This window comes from Pseudophryne corroboree, chromosome 10 (assembly GCF_028390025.1).
Source record: "Pseudophryne corroboree isolate aPseCor3 chromosome 10, aPseCor3.hap2, whole genome shotgun sequence".
Taxonomy (NCBI): domain Eukaryota; kingdom Metazoa; phylum Chordata; class Amphibia; order Anura; family Myobatrachidae; genus Pseudophryne; species Pseudophryne corroboree.
This window is the reverse complement of record NC_086453.1, coordinates 49,367,488-49,390,017: the sequence shown is the minus strand read 5'-3', so window position 1 is coordinate 49,390,017 and position 22,530 is coordinate 49,367,488. Positions and strand designations below refer to the sequence as shown.

The 22,530-nt window shown below is 45.4% G+C and overlaps 1 protein-coding gene and 1 pseudogene across 7 annotated transcripts in view; one reads left to right on the top strand and one right to left on the bottom strand.

The window, feature by feature from the left end:
• Nucleotides 1–2,611: 2,611 nt before the first annotated feature.
• LOC134967067 (5S ribosomal RNA) lies at nucleotides 2,612–2,729 on the top strand (annotated as a pseudogene).
• Nucleotides 2,730–5,762: 3,033 nt separating this feature from the next.
• DEDD2 (death effector domain containing 2) overlaps nucleotides 5,763–22,530 on the bottom strand; it is a 43,659-nt gene continuing 26,891 nt past the window's right edge. For 3 of the 7 annotated variants that reach the window (XR_010188551.1, XR_010188554.1, XR_010188550.1), the window contains 2 exons: nucleotides 17,806–17,869; nucleotides 7,365–7,453 (listed from right to left, as the gene is read on the bottom strand). Coding sequence is in view for 1 of the 7 variants with exons in the window: in XM_063942356.1 (XP_063798426.1) it covers nucleotides 7,080–7,453 (374 nt within the window). In the remaining 6 variants the exon portion in view is untranslated. Of the gene's footprint in view, nucleotides 8,574–17,616; nucleotides 17,870–22,530 lie in introns of those variants that run through there. The other 4 variants (XR_010188552.1, XR_010188549.1, XR_010188553.1 and 1 more) reach the window with 3 other exon arrangements.

The following is a 22,530-nucleotide window of genomic DNA, read 5'->3' as shown; positions in this document are numbered from 1 at the left end:
TAAATATGATGATACCAGATATATTGTATGCATAGGCACCTATGAGTACTGTGATGCAAATTTACTGTTGATATAAGAACAGTGCAATGTACACCTAGCTACTAGATTTCTCCCGAATAACCTGATAGGTTAATTGCCCTATATATATGTGAGAATTGATGAATTGTAATATAGGTGGCAAATCCCACAGATTAAGATCACTAGTATCTCTTATGCATAGTTACACATGTCACCATACAGATTAGGATAATAAACTTGATACTCAGTGTGATGGTGACAGATTGCGGGAGACTATGGTAGCCAGTGGTCCTTCATGGAAGAATCTCCTGCTGGGATCCGTAGAAAACGCGTTTCGCCCGTTGGGCTTGTTCACTTCCGGGATCTCACATTTCCTGTCTTAGTGTGAGGTTTAAAAACCTTGTTAATTGAAGTGGCAGCCAATAAGAATTTTTTTTTTTTTTTTTTTTAATAGAGGGCGGGGGTGACACGTATATCTAAGCCAGCTGGGGAGGCGTATTGCCAGTACTTCCCAGCTGACGTCAGCGGCACGTGATCGGACTACTGAGCTGACGTCGGCGGCACGTGATCGGACCAAGGTAACACGGGGAAAGGGCGCTGGTAAGCATGCGCAGTAGGAGAAAACCCTGTCGCCATGGTAACCCGATGAAGTGAAGGAGCGTCATGTTGTAAGAGGGTATACCAATAGTTTATGTAGGAGTCTCCCTGTCGCCATGGTAACCATGGTGCGGAGGCGGTGTCCTGTTAGGAGATGGTGTCAAAAAATTATAGTGCATAATAAGTTTGGTATGTGTTACATAACATGGGGAATCGGATATGAACACTCTCTGTAGTGTCAAGCCGAGGTTGTGCATGGGTATTACAGCTATTATGGCAGAGACTGTGAGAGGGAGAAATAGAACTGTATATTGTTATGTTAAGAGAACAAATCAGGACTCTCAGATGTCTCTTAACATAACAATATACAGTTCTATTTCTCCCTCTCACAGTCTCTGCCATAATAGCTGTAATACCCATGCACAACCTCGGCTTGACACTACAGAGAGTGTTCATATCCGATTCCCCATGTTATGTAACACATACCAAACTTATTATGCACTATAATTTTTTGACACCATCTCCTAACAGGACACCGCCTCCGCACCATGGTGACAGGGAGACTCCTACATAAACTATTGGTATACCCTCTTACAACATGGCGCTCCTTCACTTCATCGGGTTACCATGGCGACAGGGTTTTCTCCTACTGCGCATGCTTACCAGCGCCCTTTCCCCGTGTTACCTTGGTCCGATCACGTGCCGCCGACGTCAGCTCAGTAGTCCGATCATGTGCCGCTGACGTCAGCTGGGAAGTACTGGCAATACGCCTCCCCAGCTGGCTTAGATATACGTGTCACCCCCGCCCTCTATTAAAAAAAAAAAAAAAAAAAATTCTTATTGGCTGCCACTTCAATTAACAAGGTTTTTAAACCTCACACTAAGACAGGAAATGTGAGATCCCGGAAGTGAACAAGCCCAACGGGCGAAACGCGTTTTCTACGGATCCCAGCAGGAGATTCTTCCATGAAGGACCACTGGCTACCATAGTCTCCTGCAATCTGACACCATCACACTATGAGTATCAAGTTTATTATCCTAATCTGTATGGTGACATGTGTAACTATGCATAAGAGATACTAGTGATCTTAATCTGTGGGATTTGCCACCTATATTACAATTCATCAATTCTCACATATATATAGGGCAATTAACCTATCAGGTTATTCGGGAGAAATCTAGTAGCTAGGTGTACATTGCACTGTTCTTATATCAACAGTAAATTTGCATCACTGTACTCATAGGTGCCTATGCATACAATATATCTGGTATCATCATATTTAATTTACAAATTTACCTGACGTTTTTCCAGATGTCATGCAATTCTGATGCACACAGTGAATTTGCATCACTGGACTCATAGGTGCCTATGCACACAACTTATCTAGTATCATCATATCTAATTCACAAATTTACCTGACGTTTTTTCAGATGTGATTTAATCTTTGCCACATATTGAGATATCTGTTAACCGTTAGGTGCCTATGCATACAATATATCTGGTATCATATTTAATTTACAAATTTACCTGACGTTTTTCCAGATGTTATGCAATTTTGATGCACACAGTAAATTTGCATCACTGGACTCATAGGTGCCTATGCACACAACATATCTAGTATCATCATATCTAATTCACAAATTTACCTGACGTTTTTGCAGATGTGATTCAATCTTTGCCGCATATTGAGATATCCGTTTTCTCTTTTTGGGATAACCATCTTGTGTCTATCAATATATTTAGACCAACATATTTCTCTGGTACTTCACATCCTTTCCTTTCTTCCCCTTCTTTTTCCCTTTTCTTCTCCCCTTGCTTTCTTCACTGGCCCATCCCTTTTCAGTGGACTCTCATCCACGATCCAGGGTGTATCACTAACCATGTGGTAAATTACCTTGCCTAACGTGGAAAGCAGATCCACATACTATTCAGATTCCTTCTATCAATTCTTTTTTCACCTTCTTATATAGGTGCACTCTCATTGGTAGATAGCCTCTCTACTATCATACCACGCTGGTAATGCCCGATCTCGTTCGATCTTGGAAGCTAAGCAGCATTGGGCCAGGTTAGTACCTGAGAGGAGACTTCCTGGGAATACCGGGTGTTGTAGAGAAGGATACTATTCCCCTTCATTTGAAGGGTGGACACCAACAGCAGTATCACCACTTTTCACTCCCTTTCCCCTTCCCCCCCCCCTTCTTTCTTTCCCCATCCCTATACCCAAATTTTTTTTTTTATCCCCCCCCCCCCCCCCAATTATTTCTCCCTTCTTTTCTCTCCCATCTCACGTCAACCATCAAAAGCTTTCAGGAATGTGTAAGATATGTTACTAAATTTGTGATATATGTACAACAGGTGACCAGTAATTTGTCCAGTATTGACCCCTCAGTGGTCTTTCAAAAGACATAGAATTGGATCTCTCTGTTTGGTTTCATGAACACAGAATTTCTGTGCTGGTCAGGTGAAACGGTTGCCAGACTATCAGGTGTCTGTAACCTTTCCAATCCGTCTCGTGTGATTACTCAGACCAGAACATTTCTTTTTCTTTTTTTCACATATCTTTTCTAAAAAAATATAAAATTAAAAAACCTTGTTCTTGTTGATCACAGTGGGATATTATTTTTTTTTTAATTACTCAATAAATATGTTTTAAATATCTTTTCAACTTATATCTGAAGAATTTTTTCTTCTCACTTCTTCTTTCAAGAGTGCGCCCACACAAGAGTTTTCTTTCTCTCCAGTTTTTTAAGTACATATACTTTCTAGCTATGGGCGCACCGCCAATAGGGACTACAATTGAAAGGTTTTCTCTTTCCAATATCTGTCCATTTTGGTTTCCTTTACTAATTATCATAATTCATACCGGTGCCAGGTCATCCTTTCTTGTACTCAGCCACTATCTTGTTGAGGTCTCCTCCGAAAAGAATGTCTCCCTTAAAAGGGAGTACCTCCAGGGTTTTCTTACAGTCCAGATCCACAAACCAGGACCGTAACCAGAGAATCCGGCGAGCCAAAATGGACGTAGTAGAAGCCTTGGCTGCCAGAATACCAGCATCAGAAGCTGCCTCCTTAATGTAATGAGAAGCTGTGACAATATAAGACAGACATTGTCTAGCATGATCAGAAGCGTTGGAAGGCAACTCCGCCTCCTGAGCCCACGCTTCAACAGCCTCTGCAGCCCATGTCACTGCAATGGTGGGCCTATGCGCAGCACCAATTAGGGTGTAAATTGCCTTTAAACAACCCTCCACACGCTTATCCATCAGTTCTTTCGGAGACGTGATAGTAGTTACTGGCAGATCTGAAGATACCACCAGCCGCGCCACCTGCGAATCCACTGGCGGGGGTGTTTCACAATTTTTACTTAGCTCTGCAGCGAGGGGGTAGCGAGCCAGCATCTTCTTGTGAGGCGTGAACTTCTTTCCTGGATTTTCCCAGGTCTCCTGACAATTGTCAACTAAATGGTGAGAGTGAGGTAAAACTTGTTTAACCACTTTCTGACGTTTAAACTTGTCCGGTTTCTTATGGGCAGTATCAAGCTCTGGGTCATCAGTAATTTGAAGAACGGTCCTGATAGCCTCCAACAAGTCAGGAACATACACCTGTGAAAGATTCCCCATCAGAAACGTCGGGATCAGAATCTGTGGGATCAGTATAAACACCATCCTCATCAGACGAGGAGTCTAGGACGTTGGTGGATTGTGAGGAAGTAATGGCCCGCTTAGAGGACCCCTTGGTCTTAGGCGGCGAGGGTTAGACTTCTGAGTAGTCAGTGATTGGTTCAATTGCTGTAACTGAGCAGACAGTTAATCTGCCCATAGCGGGTTAACCGCGGGGACCCTAAGCGGTTGTACCGGCACAGGAGGTCCCATAGGGGGCATTAGTCTAGTTACCAGCATATTCAATAGCGTGGAGAAGGTAGCCCAAGGTGGGTCATTTTGAACCCCCGTTGCTACGATCTCACTTGGGGGTAAGGATCCCCCAGAACCTGAACCCTTAGCTGCTATGTTTTCCTCAAATGTGTCTGCAGCGTCACCACCACGCAAAGTGGGATCAGCTCCAGCACCATTGCCCTTTGTAGCGGACATATCCGAAAGCTCAATGCAAGACAACACAGTACAATATCAGCAGCACAATACCCGACAAGAACCCCCTGTGCAGTGTATCAGCACAAACAGGGAATTCAAGAGGTATATGGTGACTAAAAATCACAGAGAAAAATACACACTGAGTATATCCTGTGAACTACCTATATTAAATGATAAACCTGACGCACTTAGCCCCCTCAGGTTATAGAATATAGGGATAGCAATCCGAGTTAGATACACGAAATGGAGGTCACACAGCAGCTATACACACACACACACACACACACACACACACACACACACACACACACACACAGAGTGACACTGTACAATGCAGAAATTATAACATGCAATAAAACTGCACTGGACTAGCAATACAGAGTAGTACTATGTATAGCTATACACTCAATAGATATAACAATGCACAGTAAAGACTGGATATATATCACAGGGTACTTGTACTATATAACCCTGACTAAATGCACTGTTTCTTAACTAACACTGTCAGCAGACATGTAGAATACTTAAGTGTCCTGTAAAATGCACAGCGCTGACATGCAGGCGGTGAGAGATGCAGCTCCAGGGCGGGAACATTTACTCTAAATGGCGCCCTGGGGCGGGGGGAGGGGCTACAGGTGAAAGCCTTATTTCCCTGCTGGACTTCACCACCGGGTACTGTGGGCATATATAAAAGGTTTATGAGAGAAAACCGACCTGTGCCCTTGCCCTGTTGGTCTAGTGGGGTCCCTGTGCTACCACAGTGTCCACACTAGCGCACACGGCCCGCCTCCCGTCGGCCGCACAAGATCGCGATTTACAGCCACTTACCTCCTCCCTAGTGCGGCCACGCAATCCAGGAGAACAGCGGTCGTGTGTGTGACTAACTGGAAGAAAACCAAAGCCTCCGCTGTAGGTACCCGGCAACTAGGGCGCGGGAGTGTACAGCACCGCTGGGGGAGGTGATGGAGCTGCTGGGAGGATTATGCAACAAGAGTCCTAGAACCACACACAATTGATACTTTACTAGTTGCAAATATGAAAACCATAGCAGTCAAAAATTAATAGTACTTCTTTATTATTTACAATTAGACATTTACAAATTATTTTTGTATTACCAAAACCATTTACAAAAGCTTTCCCTGAAAGCTTCATATTTACACAATAAAAAAAAAAAATCCCTTTAGTTGGGATCCAGTATAAAGAGCAAGGATTAATAAAAAGGTCAAAAGATATGGGAATTTGCTCAACAAAACAAGGATTGGGTTTAGTACATCCCACTCCTTAACAAATATGTACAGACCATCTGTGTGTTAGTCCACTGACACTTCTGCTAGCCAGCAGCACACAGGTCTAGTGAGGAATCATTTAGTGTACCCGTCATTACCACATAACGTCAATCTGTGGGCAATAGTCACAAGTACAGCTTATCCATTAGTCATAAACTACCCAAATAATGGAAAGGGGCTTAATGTCTTCAGAACACAAAATGCAGTTTCCGTTGTGTGTAGACAAGTTTACTTATAATAAATTCCTCCTAGAGCATATAAGGTCTGTTGTTCCCATCACCATGTGTGGCTAGATCCACAAGTGGACACTGGGATAAAGCCACGAGGTAGAATCTTGCACACAAAGATTCAGAACTTACCAAGCTGTCAGAGGGAACATAGTGGAATAAATACCGTCTCTACCCTGCTCCTTGCCATGGTTTTATTCCTACATATCTCCATTATTTTTACACCTTAGCTGAATTTTCTGAAATAGTCATTACAGTAAATCCAGACCTCTGGGAAGAAAAAAAAGAAAAGAAAAATTTCCAGAGAGGAGATAAAGAAAATCAAAGCTTTAAAGTCTTAAATTATTTGTCTTTTCAGGACTTTCAAATAATCTTAAAAGTATCCAACACTTGCTTACATTTGTACATTAAATGGGATATCGCAAGGACTGAGTGCACCTTGAGACAAGGAACAAAAAACAAACAAACACTGATATCCAGTGCCATAGAATGTGAAGAGGCAACAAACTTTCGCACTACATCTGGTACTCTCGAACTTCCCTTAGGATGACCTCTCAGGAATTCACGTTATTCCTTACCTTAAAACATCATGTCAGTCCTGCATCAGCCTAGCAGCATTACTTCATAGCTTTTCAGAGCTGACATAACAAAAGCTTTTTCCTATTCACATCCCCTTGTAAATGCCCTCACTCATTCATATATGTACTAATCTACTCATCAGAAAGATAAGTACAATTGTGGAAGAGGAATAAGCAGAGACCCAGTTTACACTCTTTAAATAATCTGTATTCCCGATGACCAGCAGGCAGAGTCCCACACTTCTGCACTCCACAGCACAACAGTCTCAAGTATTCAGAGAAGTTCAACCTGATGGCTGAGAAACATTCTCTAGTAGCAGTCTCCGACCTTCTTCATAATCATCTTCATCTACATTAACAAGTAGTTGTATGGTCTCCTGTCCTACAGCTTCTTTCAGAGAGTCTGTGATGAAAACACCTTTCAGAGCCTCCAACAGAGAGCCATTCATGTAGTCTGTCCAGAAGGCGTCCAGGTAAGACAGCTCAGAGAACTTTATATCACAGATGATCGAGCCCAGGTCTCTGGATTTTAGCACAGTGTTAGACTGGCTAAACAGATCAAACTGCTTCTCCAGTGGATCTTGCTTCACAGACAGCACGTTGTGGCTCAGGATTGAGTCGGCCTGGCAGTATTCAGCCCGGACACGCAATCTGACTCCTGGAAAGTAGATCGGTAAAAGGTGGGAAATAAAGACAAAGAGAAAAAAAAAAAAAACAGGATCCATTAATATAAACACACCCATGCAATAGTCATGCAACAAGAACACTTAAAATGTACAAGTTACCCTTCAAGATACGAAGGACCAGCAAAGCTATAAAAGAGGCTCTAAAGCATTGAAGGAGCACATTGGGGTAACCAGATTGTAGCCAATATCATCATTTTTAAATATACAATAAAGAACATTTAGCCCTTTTCCACGACCGACAACAAAAGGATCATGATACACATCCCACTTTTGATCTATCACAGCAACTGTGGGGTTTAGCAAATATGGTTGCAACATGGAATGGCTTTTGTTAAGATAGGAACCAAATAGCTTTTACTGGATTTTTAATGACATTTTAAAACTACAAATGTAATCAAAGTTTGGAGGGCTGACCAAAATCCATACAACGTAAAGGATAATTCCATCTTTAAATGGTTTCTGTAGTAAAGGTAAACCTTTTCGAAGAAATGGCTTTGTTAATTTAAACAATCAGTGACCCCACAAATACAATATGTAGGAGCTTCTGTGTATACCGGTAGCAGCTTTCTAGCTGGGTATCTTCAAAAGAGCATTTCTAGTGTGAGAAGAGTAGCTTGCAATGATACTACTGTACTTGGAGCAATGATTGTGGAGCAAGCTACAATTCACTGCAAGCATACCTACAGAAACAGATGTGAATGCCATCCGTCTCTGCCCTGTGACATCACCAAGCTGCGTGCAGCACAGTTCTGTCAGCTAATGAACGAGTCGTGCACAGATCTAACACCTGCCGACAAGGTAACACAACGCATTATGAAGTGGGAGAAAGTGAGCCATACTGTCCCAAAGCTGCGTATCATTGATACCAAGAGGAACCAAACTAAATACTATTGGAAACCAGGAATCATTGGATCGTCTATCTAAACGAAGGCTCACAGGTATAACGTGTAGGTCTGGACAGAATGTGTTTCATGGAAGTCATTGCTTGAAAGTAGAATTATCCTTTAAATGGGTGAACATGTAGGTTGTTACATACGCTTACAAGTGATTTTATTCCTCTTTATTTTTTCTCTTTTCTTGTTGAAGGTCAACCTGCAGAAGTATTTAACCAAGAGTGCAAAATAGAACATTTTGGTTGTCTCCACACAAAAAAAAAAATGACATCTCCCCAAAGTTTAAAACCATGAAGGGCAGTATGAACCCATAATTTGGATAAACCAGTTTGTATGATGTTAGAGGGTCTGACAATCAACCAATACAGCAAACCCTTTACAGAGTTAAGAGCTTTCATACTGACCAGAGGTTTTTAACTCCAGTTCTCAAGTATCCCCAACAGGTCATGTTTTCAGGAGTGGAAACAGGTAGATTAACTAGCCTGTGCGTGATTAAGAAATCCTGAAATGTTACCTGTTGGGAGTACCTGAGGATTGGGGTTGAAAAACCACCAATATAAAAGTGTTACATACAGTAAGAACTCACTTGATTGGGTAACGGTTAAGTATTAAATTAACAAGGCGGGTTATCAAAAGGGGCACAAATGCCGCAAATGTTGTGCATGACCACTACAATGCTTATACAGAATACATCCTGAAAACCATTTGTAGGTGTGTAATATTATAGGAGGTCCAACCAATCAGCACTGTGCTATGTAACCTGCGGTAGCTGTAGAAGTTGCAGGAGATACAACCAGTAAGTGCTGGCAAGTTGATGAATGAGGTGTAGGTTTTTGAACTTGTTACATAAATGATAGATCAGATTATGATCTGGAATAACAAAAAAAATAAAATACATAATCTAAGCAACAGTCTTAGGAGTATATTCAATTAAAGTCGGATCCATTCCGACATGCATTTGTCGGAATGGTTTTCAATGAATAGCCAAATCAGACAAGATTGAGATGAGGGAGCTGAGGAGGAGACGAGGGAAAAAGCAGGAACCCAGAGGTTGCAGCAGCGTAGCAGGAGGATGGGGCATCACCGCCAGACCTCGCGGCAGCATCCACCCGAGGTCCCGCTTTCTGGAGCTGGGTGGACGCTGCCGTGAGCGGCGGTGGTGCCCCATCCTCCTGCTACGCTGCTGCAGCCGCTGGGATCCTGCTCTCCCCTGACTCCTCCTCTCACCTCCCAACAGCTGCAGGGCCAAACTCAACAGGTTTGGATCGGTCACGACAGTGTCAAGCCGTTTTTAAAAGTCGGATTGAGATTGTCAGAAACGGGGCCAAAACCTGTTGGATTTGGCCCCGTTTCCGAGAGAAGCAAACGGATCGGCGGCTATTCCGCCGATCCAAGTGCTTTCCGTCTATTGAATAGGTCTGAACAGCTTCCGACCTAAAAAAAAGTTGAAAACTGCAGTCTTTCCGACAGACGGCAGCTTTCGACTGCAATTGAATATACCCCTTAAGCTTACACTCAGATCTGTAATATTAAACATTTACGTATATACTGGGTTTGAGTTTGAAGTAGAACTTTCTACGTATTTCTATTGCGACTGAAGAGGTCTTGCATATGCATTTAGTGGTCAGTTCATGTTCGATGCTTTGCTCAATGTCAATAAAGTTGAATTATACAAGAACTATAAAAATGATCTAGGTCATATTAAATGCAAAATATTTCACTGTACTCAGGTATACTTTTAATATTTAAATATATTTAGATATACATATTGTGGATTTAGACCGATCTCATCGGTGTCACCCGTATGAAACTCGCGCTTTAATAGAGAGCACCACATTTGTAAGATTTGGTAGGATGTCAGTTATGCAAATTCAGGAAAATAAGAATTTACTTACCGATAATTCTATTTCTCGTAGTCCGTAGTGGATGCTGGGAACTCCGTAAGGACCATGGGGAATAGCGGCTCCGCAGGAGACAGGGCATATCTAAAGAAAGCTTTAGGATCACCTGGTGTGCACTGGCTCCTCCCCCTATGACCCTCCTCCAAGCCTCAGTTAGGATACTGTGCCCGGACGAGCGTACACAATAAGGAAGGATTTTGAATCCCGGGTAAGACTCATACCAGCCACACCAATCACACTGTACAACTTGTGATCTGAACCCAGTTAACAGCATGATAATAGAGAAGCCTCTATAAAAGATGGCTCACTACAACAATAACCCGAATTTTTTTGGTAACAATAATTATGTACCAGTATTGCAGACAATCCGCACTTGGGATGGGCGCCCAGCATCCACTACGGACTACGAGAAATAGAATTATCGGTAAGTAAATTCTTATTTTCTCTGACGTCCTAGTGGATGCTGGGAACTCCGTAAGGACCATGGGGATTATACCAAAGCTCCCAAACGGGCGGGAGAGTGCGGATGACTCTGCAGCACCGAATGAGAGAACTCCAGGTCCTCCTCAGCCAGGGTATCAAATTTGTAGAATTTTACAAACGTATTTGCTCCTGACCAAGTAACTGCTCGGCAAAGTTGTAAAGCCGAGACCCCTCGGGCAGCTGCCCAAGATGAGCCCACCTTCCTTGTGGAGTGGGCATTTTAAGATTTTTGGCTGTGGCAGGCCTGCCACAGAATGTGCAAGCTGAATTGTACTACAAATCCAACGAGCAATCGTCTGCTTAGAAGCAGGAGCACCCAGTTTGTTGGGTGCATACAGGATAAACAGCGAGTCAGATTGTCTGACTCCAGCCGTCCTGGAAACATATATTTACAGGGCCCTGACCACGTCAAGCAACTTGGAATCCTCCAAGTCCTTAGTAGCCGCAGGTACCACAATAGGTTGCTTCATGTGAAATGCAGAAACCACCTTAGGTAGAAATTGAGGACAAGTCCTCAATTCTGCCCTGTCAGAATGAAATATTAAATAAGGGCTTTTAGATGATAAAGCCGCCAATTCTGACACACGCCTGGCTGAAGCCAGGGCTAACAGCATCGTCACCTTCCATGTGAGATATTTTAAGTCCACAGTGGTGAGTGGTTCAAACCAATGTGACTTTAGGAAAATCAACACAACATTGAGATCCCAAGGTGCCACTGGAGGCACAAAAGGAGGCTGTATATGCAGTACCCCTTTTACAAATGTCTGAACTTCAGGCACTGAAGCCAGTTCCTTTTGGAAGAAAATCGACAGGGCCGAAAATTGAACCTTAATGGACCCTAATTTTAGGCCCATAGACAGTCCTGTTTGCAGGAAATGGAGGAAACGACCCAGTTGAAATTCCTCTGTAGGGGCCTTCTTGGCCTCCCACCACGCAACATATTTTCGCCAAATGCGGTGATAATGTTTTGCGGTTACGTCCTTCCTGGCCTTGACCAGGGTAGGGATGACTTCATCTGGAATGCCTTTTTCCTTCAGGATCCGGCGTTCAACCACCAAGCCGTCAAACGCAGCCGCGGTAAGTCTTGGAACAAACAAGGCCCCTGCTGGAGCAGGTCCTTTCTTAGAGGTAGAGGCCACGGTTCGTCCGTGAGCATCTCTTGAAGTTCCGGATACCAAGTTCTTCTTGGCCAATCCGGAGCCACGAGTATCGTTCTTACTCCCCCTTTGCCGTATAATTCTCAGTACTTTTGGTATGAGAGGCAGAGGAGGGAACACATACACTGACTGGAACACCCACGGTGTTACCAGAGCGTCCACAGCTATTGCCTGAGGGTCTCTTGACCTGGCGCAATACCTGTCCAGTTTTTGGTTGAGGCGGGACGCCATCATATCCACCTTTGGTTTTTCCCAACGGTTCACAATCATGTGGAAGACTTCTGGATGAAGTCCCCACTCTCCCGGGTGTAGATCGTGTCTGCTGAGGAAGTCTGCTTCCCAGTTGTCCACTCCCGGAATGAACACTGCTGACAGTGCTATCACATGATCTTCCGCCCAGCGAAGAATCCTTGCAGCTTCTGCCATTGCCCCCCTGCTTCCCGTGCCGCCCTGTCTGTTTACGTGGGCGACTGACGTGATGTTGTCCGATTGGATCAATACCGCCTGACCCTGAAGCAGGGGTTTCGCTTGACTTAGGGCATTGTAAATGGCCCTTAGTTCCAGAATGTTTATGTGAAGTGATGTCTCCAGGCTTGACCATAAGCCCTGGAAATTCCTTCCCTGTGTGACTGCTCCCCAGCCTCGCAGGCTGGCATCCGTGGCCACCAGGACCCAGTCCCGAATGCCGAATCTGCGGCCCTCTAGAAGATGAGCACTCTGCAACCACCACAGGAGGGATACCCTTGTCCCCGGTGACAGGGTTATCCGCTGAAGCATCTGAAGATGCGACCCGGACCATTTGTCCAGTAGGTTCCACTGGAAAGTCTTGCGTGGAATCTGCCGAATGGGATTGCTTCGTAGGAAGCCACCATTTTTACCCAGAACCCTTGTGCATTGATGCACTGAGACTTGGTTCGGTTTTAGGAGGTTCCTGACTAGCTCGGATAACTCCCTGGCTTTCTCCTCCGGGAGAAACACCTTCTTTCTGGACTGTGTCCAGGATCATCCCTAGGAACAGAAGACAAGTCGTCGGAACCAGCTGCGATTTTGGAATATTAAGAGTCCAATCGTGCTGCCGCAACACTACCTGAGATAGTGCTACACCGACTTCCAAGTGTTCCCTGGATCTTACCCTTATCAGGGAATCGTCCAAGTAAGGGATAACTAAAATTTCCTTCCTTCGAAGGGATATCATTTCGGCCATTACCTTGGTAAAGACCCGGGGTGCCGTGGACCATCCCTACGGCAGCGTCCGAACTGATAGTGACAGTTCTGTACCATAACCTGAAATACCCTTGGTGAGAAGGGTAAATTTTGACATGAAGGTAAGCATCCTTGATGTCCCGAGACATCATGTAGTCCCCTTCTTCCAGGTTTGCAATCACTGCTCTGAGTGACTCAATTTTGAATTTGAACCTCTGTATGCAAGTGTTCAAAGATTTTAGATTTTAAAATCGGTCTCACCGAGCCGTCTGGCTTCGGTACCACAATAGTGTGGAATAATACCCCGTTCCCTGTTGCAGGAGGGGTATCTTGATTATCACCTGCTGGGAATACAGCTTGTGAATGGTTTCCAAAACTGCCTCCCTGTCAGCGGGAGACGTCGGTAAAACAGACCTTTGGAAACGGCGAGGGGGATACGTCTCGAATTCCAATTTGTACCCCTGAAATATTACCTGAAGGATCCAGGGGTCTACTTGCGAGTGAGCCCACTGCGCACTGAAATTCATTGAGAACGGGACCCCACCGTGCCTGAACTTGTAAAGCCCTAGCGTCATACTGAGGGCTTGGCAGAGGCGGAAAAGAGTTTCTGTTCCTTAGAACTGGCTGATCTCTGCAGCCATTTTCCTCTCCCTCTGTCACGAGCAGAAAAGAGGAACCCTTTTGTCCGCTTGCCAACCAGGACTGCGCCTGATAATACGGCGTCTTATTTTGAGAGGCGACCTGTGGTACATCCCCTTTTTTGTTAAGGCAATACATCCAAATGCCGTTTGGAATCCGCATCACCTGACCACTTTACTGGTATAATTGGACAACGCACTTATACTTGATGCCAGTCGGCAAATATTCCGCTGTGCATCATGCATATATAGAAATGCATCTTTTAATTGCTCTATAGGCAATAATATATTGTCCTTATCTAGGATATCAAATTTCCAGTCAGGGAATCCGACCACGCCAACCCAGCACTGCACATCCAGGCTGAGGCGATTGCTGGTCGCAGTATAACACCAGTATGTGTGTAAATACATTTTAGGATACCCTCCTGCTTTCTATCAGCAGGATCCCTAAGGGCGGCCATCTCCAGAGAGGGTAGAGCCCTTGTTCTTACAAGCGTGTGAGCGCCTTATCCCCCCTAGGGGGTGTTTCCCAACGCACCCTAACCTCTGGCGGGAAAAGGTATACTGCCAATAACTTTTTAGAAATTATCAATTGTTATCGGGGGGAAACCCACGCATCATCACACACCTCATTTTATTTCTCAGATTCAGGAAAACTACAGGAAGTTTTTCCTCACCAAACATAATACCCCTTTTTTTTGGTGGTATTTATATTATCAGAAGAGTGTAAACTTTTTCCATTGCCTCAATCATGCAATGTGTGGCTCTATTGGAAATCACTGTTGTCTCTTCACCGTCGACACAGGAGTCAGTATCCGTGTCGGCGTCTGTATCTGAGGTAACGGGCGCTTTAGAGCCCCTGTATGAGACGTCTGGACATGCACAAGCTGAGTAGCCGGCTGTCTCATGTCAACCACTGTCTTTTATACAAAGCTGACACTGTCACGCAATTTCAACAGTACATCCACTCAGGTGTCGACCCCCCAGGGGGTGACAACACTATTACAGACACTCTACTCCGTCTCCTCATCATTTTTCTCCTCATACATGTCGACACAAACGTACCGACACACAGCACACACACAGGGAATGCTCTGATAGAGGACAGGACCCCACTAGCCCTTTGGGGAGACAGAGGGAGAGTTTGCCAGCACACACCAGAGCGCTATATATATACAGGGATAACCTTATATAAGTGTTTTTCCCTTTATAGCTGCTGTATTGTTTATACTGCGCCTAATTTGTGCCCCCCTCTCTTTTTTAACCCCTTTCTGTAGTGTAGTGACTGCAGGGGAGAGCCAGGGAGCTTCCCTCCAACTGAGCTGTGAGGGAAAATGGCGCCAGTGTGCCGAGGAGATAGGCTCCGCCCCTTTCTCGGCGTCCTTATCATCCGTTTTCTTGTATGTTTTGGCAGGGGTTAAATGCATCCATATAGCCCAGGAGTTATATGTGATGCATTTATTTTAGCCATAAAAGGTTTTCTATCGATTTATTGCGTCTCAGGGCGCTGCCCCCCCAGCGCCCTGCACCCTCAGTGACCGGAGTGTGAAGTGTGCTGAGAGCAATGGCGCACAGCTGCGGTGCTGTGCGCCTACCTTTATCTGAAGACAGGAAAGTCTTCTGCCGCCGATTTTTCCGGACCTCTTCGCTCTTCTGGCTCTGTAAGGGGGCCGGCGGCGCGGCTCCGGTGACCCATCCAGGCTGAACCTGTGATCGTCCCTCTGGAGCTAATGTCCAGTAGCCTAAGAAGCCCAATCCACTCTGCACGCAGGTGAGTTCGCTTCTTCTCCCCTTAGTCCCTCGATGCAGTGAGCCTGTTGCCAGCAGGTCTCGCTGAAAATAATAAACCTAAACTAAAACTTTCACAAAGAGCTCAGGAGAGCCCCTAGTGTGCACCCTTCTCGTCGGGCACAGAAAATCTAACTGAGGCTTGGAGGAGGGTCATAGGGGGAGGAGCCAGTGCACACCAGGTGATCCTAAAGCTTTCTTTAGATGTGCCCTGTCTCCTGCGGAGCCGCTATTCCCCATGGTCCTTACGGAGTTCCCAGCATCCACTAGGACGTCAGAGAAACCTCAGATAATGGGGCCAACTCTGATCTAGGTTTGTTGGTGGAGAGTGGGGGCAATGTGTTGCTAAACAGTCACAGGATGCCGCCTTTAAGACACTTCCTCCATCGTGAACATTAGCATTTTAACACTTATGCCCTATTTCTGAGCAGGATGTGAAGGGATTGGTTTTGCATTAAACAATGATTCCATCCCACAGACCAAGATTCTAGAGCAGGGCTGGCCAAAGCAGTCCTCGAGATCTACCAACAGTTCATGTTTTCCAGGCCTCCTGGAGATCTGTAGAATTGTCAGTTAGGAATGAATGCAGCACATCTTAATTAGTAATGACTACACCTGTGCACCAGCTAGGTGGTCTGGAAAATGTGAACTGTTGGTAGATCTCGAGGACTGGTTTGGCCAGCCCTGTTCTAGAGTATATGTTTACCATGTTGTTGTGTTTTGCTCAGATCAGATACATCACAGACAGACCTGCCTTTTCAGGGTATATCCACCAATATAAAACTTTATGCTTTTACAGTCCATGCAACTGAAAGACTACATGTATAGAGCCATTACTGGCTGCAATCCACACATTCAAAACACTGGAATGTGGAATCTGGTCTAAAACTAGGTAAACACTATACAATTAGTGGGCAGATTGGATGATTGGCCTGTTTTATTATGTAGTGTATAGATATGAGCATTTTGGTCAAACGCTGATAAAAAGGTCCAAGAAAAGGCAGAAATGTTCTGCTTTGATTATACAATTGGTCTGTCTTGACAGAAGATATTGGCCAAAAGGTCCCAATATCATGAAATGTGTGTCTGCCCAAATTTCCTGCAGTTATCTTGATTACTGTATCCACTATTAGGCGGATGTATGCAAATTCAGTGTGGTGGAAAAAACGGTAAAAATAAAATAAAAATCCTAGTGTGAATACTGCCATCATCATGCCCTTCCACTTGCCGAAAAATGGCCGGGACAACAAATAAACAAAAACTGAATACTGCGTACCTAGCTTTACTGGCTGCATTAACCATGACCGTGGGTCCTTACGCAGTGATTCAAATGGAATGCAACATATTACGAAATTTATGGATGAAGCACTGAGAAGTCTAGCCTGTCTGTGAAGACTGAAACAAATGTTCTCCACGTACATTCAACAATAAAAAAAAATTTTACACGCTTAATTTAAACTTAAGATTGTTTCAGTTTTTCATTCATTAATTACCTTCCCATGTCTAGTAGTTAATAGCAAAGAAACAAATGGCTTACCACTTCTTACAAAGAACTATATAAACCATTGCGTTATAGTTTCTGTGAAAGAAAATGAAGGACTAATAGTTTCCTTGATTCCGTAAGCATTCAAATTGGTGACCCACTGCAGTAGCGATTTATGACAGGAGGGGGGGGGGGGGGGGGGGGGAGACTTTCATGAATTAAAGCATCCCTTTCATGTAGTCACAATGTCTCTTTTGTTGACTAAACCAGTGTTATCTGGAACCATTACTAGCCTGTATTAGAGTAACAAACACGAATGCCACCACAAAATGCCTGTGATGTCATTAGCTTGCACTGAACAAACAGGCTGAATTTTGGAAAGGATAGATATTGGCAGGTGAACCAATAAACAAACTGCATGTTTAGACCATGTAGGTGGGCTTCTAGTTTCAGCTAAAGTTTATTGCCAGCAAGTCACCAGTCTGAGCCTTGCAGAAGCACCAGCATAGAACAGTCCCTTACCCTCTTGCAGCCAAGCAACATCCTTGCACAATATTGTATCTGTGAAATTCTGTTTAGCAACGTGGTATATATGTATTACTCTTTATTTATACAACACCACAAATAAAAGAACAGGCAAAAACAGTTGATTTTAGGACTTCTTAAGACAATGAGTGTCCATGGTGAGATAATTATCTGATGAGTGGAGCAGCTTGTATAATACAGCGCAGACTGAAGCAGAAACAAAACAAGCTTGTATTTTTGCTCCCATGTTTACCATTGAGTTGCAGTGCCAGGCTGTCAGAGCAGCTTTATAATGCTTTTTCCATTGGCGGTCTTAACTGTGAACCGAGAGAGACAGATTGAGCTTTTGACAAAAACACAGAACATTTCTTTTCTAAAGCAGCAAGTTACTTACGACAAAGGTTTTTCAATTTACTTCCCCCCCGCCCCCCCACACAAGTTATCATTTAAAAAAAAAAATTTTTAAAAATAAAATCCCCACTACAGTAGAAAAATACTTTTTGCAGCAGTAGATATCAGATGATAAATTAAGAATTTACTCACCGGTAATTCTATTTCTCGTAGTCTGTAGTGGATGCTGGGTACTCCGTAAGGACCATGGGGAATAGACGGGCTCCGCAGGAGACTGGGCACTCTAAAAGAAAGATTAGGTACTATCTGATGTGCACTGGCTCCTCCCTCTATGCCCCTCCTCCAGACCTCAGTTAGGGAAACTGTGCCCGGAAGAGCTGACACTACAAGGAAAGGATTTGGAATCCAGGGTAAGACTCATAAAAGCCACACCAATCACACCGTACAACTTGTGATAACTATACCCAGTTAACAGTATGAACAACAACTGAGCCTCACTGAACAGATGGCTCATAACAATAACCCTTTAGTTAAGCAATAACTATATACAAGTTTTGCAGAAAATCCGCACTTGGGACGGGCTCCCAGCATCCACTACGGACTACGAGAAATAGAATTACCGGTGAGTAAATTCTTATTTTCTCTGACGTCCTAGTGGATGCTGGGTACTCCGTAAGGACCATGGGGATTATACCAAAGCTCCCAAACGGGCGGGAGAGTGCGGATGACTCTGCAGCACCGCATGAGCAAACTCAAAGTCTTCCTCAGCCAGGGTATCAAACTTGTAGAATATTGCAAACGTGTTTGACCCCGACCAGGTAACAGCTCGGCAAAGTTGTAATGCCGAGACCCCTTGGGCAGCCGCCCAAGAAGAGCCCCCTTCCTCGTGGAATGGGCTTTTACTGATTTAGGATGCGGCAGTCCAGCCGCAGAATGTGCAAGTTGAATCGTGCTACAGATCCAGCGAGCAATAGTCTGCTTAGAAGCAGGAGCACCCAGCTTGTTGGGTGCATGCAGGATAAACAGCGAGTCAGTATTTCTGACTCTAGCCGTCCTGGAACATAGATTTTCAGGGCCCGGACTACATCCAGCAACTTGGAATCCTCCAAGTCCCGAGTAGCCGCAGGCACCACAATAGGTTGGTTCAAATGAAACGCTGATACCACCTTAGGGAGAAATTGTGGACGAATCCTCAATTCTGCCCTGTCCCTATGGAAGATCAGATAAGGGCTTTCTCATGACAAAGCCGCCAATTCTGACACACGCCTAGCCGAAGCCAAGGCCAAATATATATATATGACCACTTTCCACGTGAGATACTTCAACTCCACGTTCTGAAGTGGCTCAAAACAATGTGATTTTAGGAAATCCAACACTACGTTGAGATCCCAAGGTGCCACTGGAGGCACAAAAGGGGGCTGAATATGCAGCACTCCCTTAACAACGCCTGAACTTCAGGCAGCGTCTTTCCTAGCCTTTAACAGCGTAGGAATTACTTCATCTGGAACGCCCTTTTCCGTTAGGATCCGGCGTTCAACCGCCAAGCCTTCAAACTCAGCCGCGGTAAGTCTTGGAACAGACAGGGCCCCTGCAGTAACAGGTCCTGTCTGAGAGACAGAGGCCATGGGTCCTCCGAGATCATTTCTTGTAGTTCTGGGTACCAAGTTCTTCTTGGCCAATCCGGAACTACGAGTATAGTTCTTACTCCTCTCTTACTTACTATCCTCAGTACCTTGGGTATGAGAGGAAGAGGAGGGAACACATAAACCGACTGGTACACCCACAGTGTCACTAGTGCGTCCACAGCTATCGCCTGAGGGTCTCGTGACCTGGCGCAATACTTTTTTGGCTCTTTGTTGAGGCAGGACGCCATCATGTCCACCTGTGGCCGTTCCCAACGGTTCACAATCTGCGTGAAGACTTCTGGATGAAGTCCCCACTCTCCCGGGTGGAGGTCGTGCCTGCTGAGGAAGTCTGCTTCCTAGTTTTCCACACCCGGAATGAACACTGCTGACAGTGTTAGCACGTGATACTCCGCCCATCGGAGAATCCTTGTGGCTTCTGCCAACGCCATCCTGCTTCTCGTGCCGCCTTGTCGGTTTACATGGGCGACAGCCGTGATGTTGTCTGACTGAATCAGCACCGGCTGGTTTTGAAGCAGGGGTTCTGCTTGCCTTAGGGCATTGTAAATGGCCCTTAGGTCCAGAATATTTATGTGTAGGGAAGTCTCCTGACTCGACCATTGTCCTTGGAAGTTTCTTCCCTGAGTGACTGCTCCCCAACCTCGGAGGCTTGCATCCGTGGTCACCAGGACCCAGTCCTGAATGCCGAATCTGCGGCCCTCGAGAAGATGAGCACACTGCAGCCACCACAGCAGAGACACCCTGGCCCTCGGGGACAGGGGGATCAGCCGATGCATCTGAAGATGCGATCCTCACTTGTCTAACAGGTCCCACTGAAAGTTCCTTGCATGGAACCTGCCGAAGGGAATTGCTTCGTAAGAAGCTACCATCTTTTCCAGGACTCGCGTGCAATGATGCACCGACACCTGTTTTGGTTTCAGGAGGTCTCTGACCAGAGATGACAACTCCTTGGCCTTCTCCTCCGGGAGAAACACCTTCTTCTGCTCTGTGTCCAGAAACATGCCCAATATCAGCAGACGCGTCGTAGGAACCAGCTGCGACTTTGGGATATTCAGAATTCAGCCGTGCTGTTGTAGCACTTCCTGAGATAGTACTACTCCGATCAACGACTGCTCCTTGGATCTCACCTTTATAAGGAGATCGTCCAAGTACGGGATAATTATAACTCCCTTCTTTCGAAGGAGTATCATCATTTTGGCCATTACCTTGGAACACACCCTCGGTGCCGTGGACAGACCAAACGGCAACGTCTGGAATTGGTAATGGCAGTTCTGTACCACAAAACGGAGGTACACCTGGTGAGGTGGGTAAATGGGGACATGTAGGTAAGCATCCTTGATGTCCAGTGATACCATGTAATCCCCCTCTTCCAGGCTTGCAATAACCGCCCTGAGCGATTCCATTTTGAACTTGAACTTCCTTATATAAGTGTTCAAGGATTTCAAATTTAGAATGGGTCTCACCGAACCGTCTGGTTTCGGTACCACAAACATTGTGGAATAGTAACCCCGTCCCTGTTGAAGGAGGGGAACTTTTATTATCACCTGCTGGAGGTACAGCTTGTGAATTGCCGCCAGTACTACCTCCCTGTCCTGGGGAGTAGCTGGCAAGGCTGATTTGAGGTAACGGCGAGGGGGAGACGTCTCGAATTCCAGCTTGTATCCCTGAGATACCACTTGTAGAACCCAGAGATCCACCTGTGAGCGAACCCACTGGTCGCTGAAGTCCCGGAGACGGGCCCCCACCGCACCTGGCTCCACGTGTGTAGCCCCAGCGTCATGCGGTGGACTTAGTGGAAGCAGGGGAGGATTTTTGTTCTTGGGAACTGGCTGTATGGTGCAGCGTTTTCCCTCTACCCCTGCCTCTGGGCAGAAAGGACGCGCCTCTAACCCACTTGCCTTTCTGAGGCCGAAAGGACTGTACTTGATAATACGGTGCTTTCTTAGGCTGTGAGGGAACCTGAGGTAAAAAAGTCGACTTCCCAGCTGTTGCTGTGGATACGAGGTCCGAAAGACCGTCCCCAAACAATTCCTCACCCTTATAAGGCAAAATTTCCATGTGCCTTTTAGAATTAACATCACCCGTCCACTGCCGAGTCCATAATACTCTCCTGGCAGAAATGGACATCGCATTAATTCTAGATGCCAGCCGGCAAATGTCCCTCTGTGCATCTCTCATATATAAGACTACGTCTTTAATATGCTCTATGGTTAGCAATATAGTGTCCCTGTCAAGGGAATCAATGTTATCAGACAGGGAATCAGACCACGCTGCTGCAGCACTGCACATCCATGCTGAAGCAATAGCAGGTCTCAGTATAGTACCTGAGTGTGTATACACAGACTTCAGGATAGCCTCCTGCTTTCTATCTGCAGGCTCCTTTAAGGCGGCCGTATCCTGAGACGGCAGTGCCACCTTTTTTGATAAGCGTGTGAGCGCTTTGTCCACCTTAGGGGATGTCTCCCAGCGTAACCTATCCGTTGGCGGGAAAGGGTACGCCATTAGTAACCGCTTAGAAATTACTAGTTTCTTATCTGGGGAACCCCACGCTTCTTCACACAATTCATTTAATTCATCAGATGGGGGAAAAGTCACTGGCTGCTTTTTCTCCCCAAACATAATACCCTTTTTTGTGGTAACCGGGTTAATGTCAGAAATGTGCAACACATTTTTAATTGCCGTAACCATACATCGGATGGCCCTAGTGGATTGTATATTTGTCTCATCCTCGTCGACACTGGAGTCAGACTCCGTGTCGACATCTGTGTCAGCCATCTGAGGTAGCAGGCGTTTTTGAGCCCCTGACGGCCTCCGAGATGCCTGGGCAGGCGCGGGCTGAGATGCCGGCTGTCCCAAAGCTGCATCATCGAACCTTTTATGTAAGGAGTTGACACTGTCGGTTAATACCTTCCACATATCCATCCACTCAGGTGTCGGCCCCGCAGGGGGCGACATCACACTTATCGGCACCTGCTCCGCCTCCA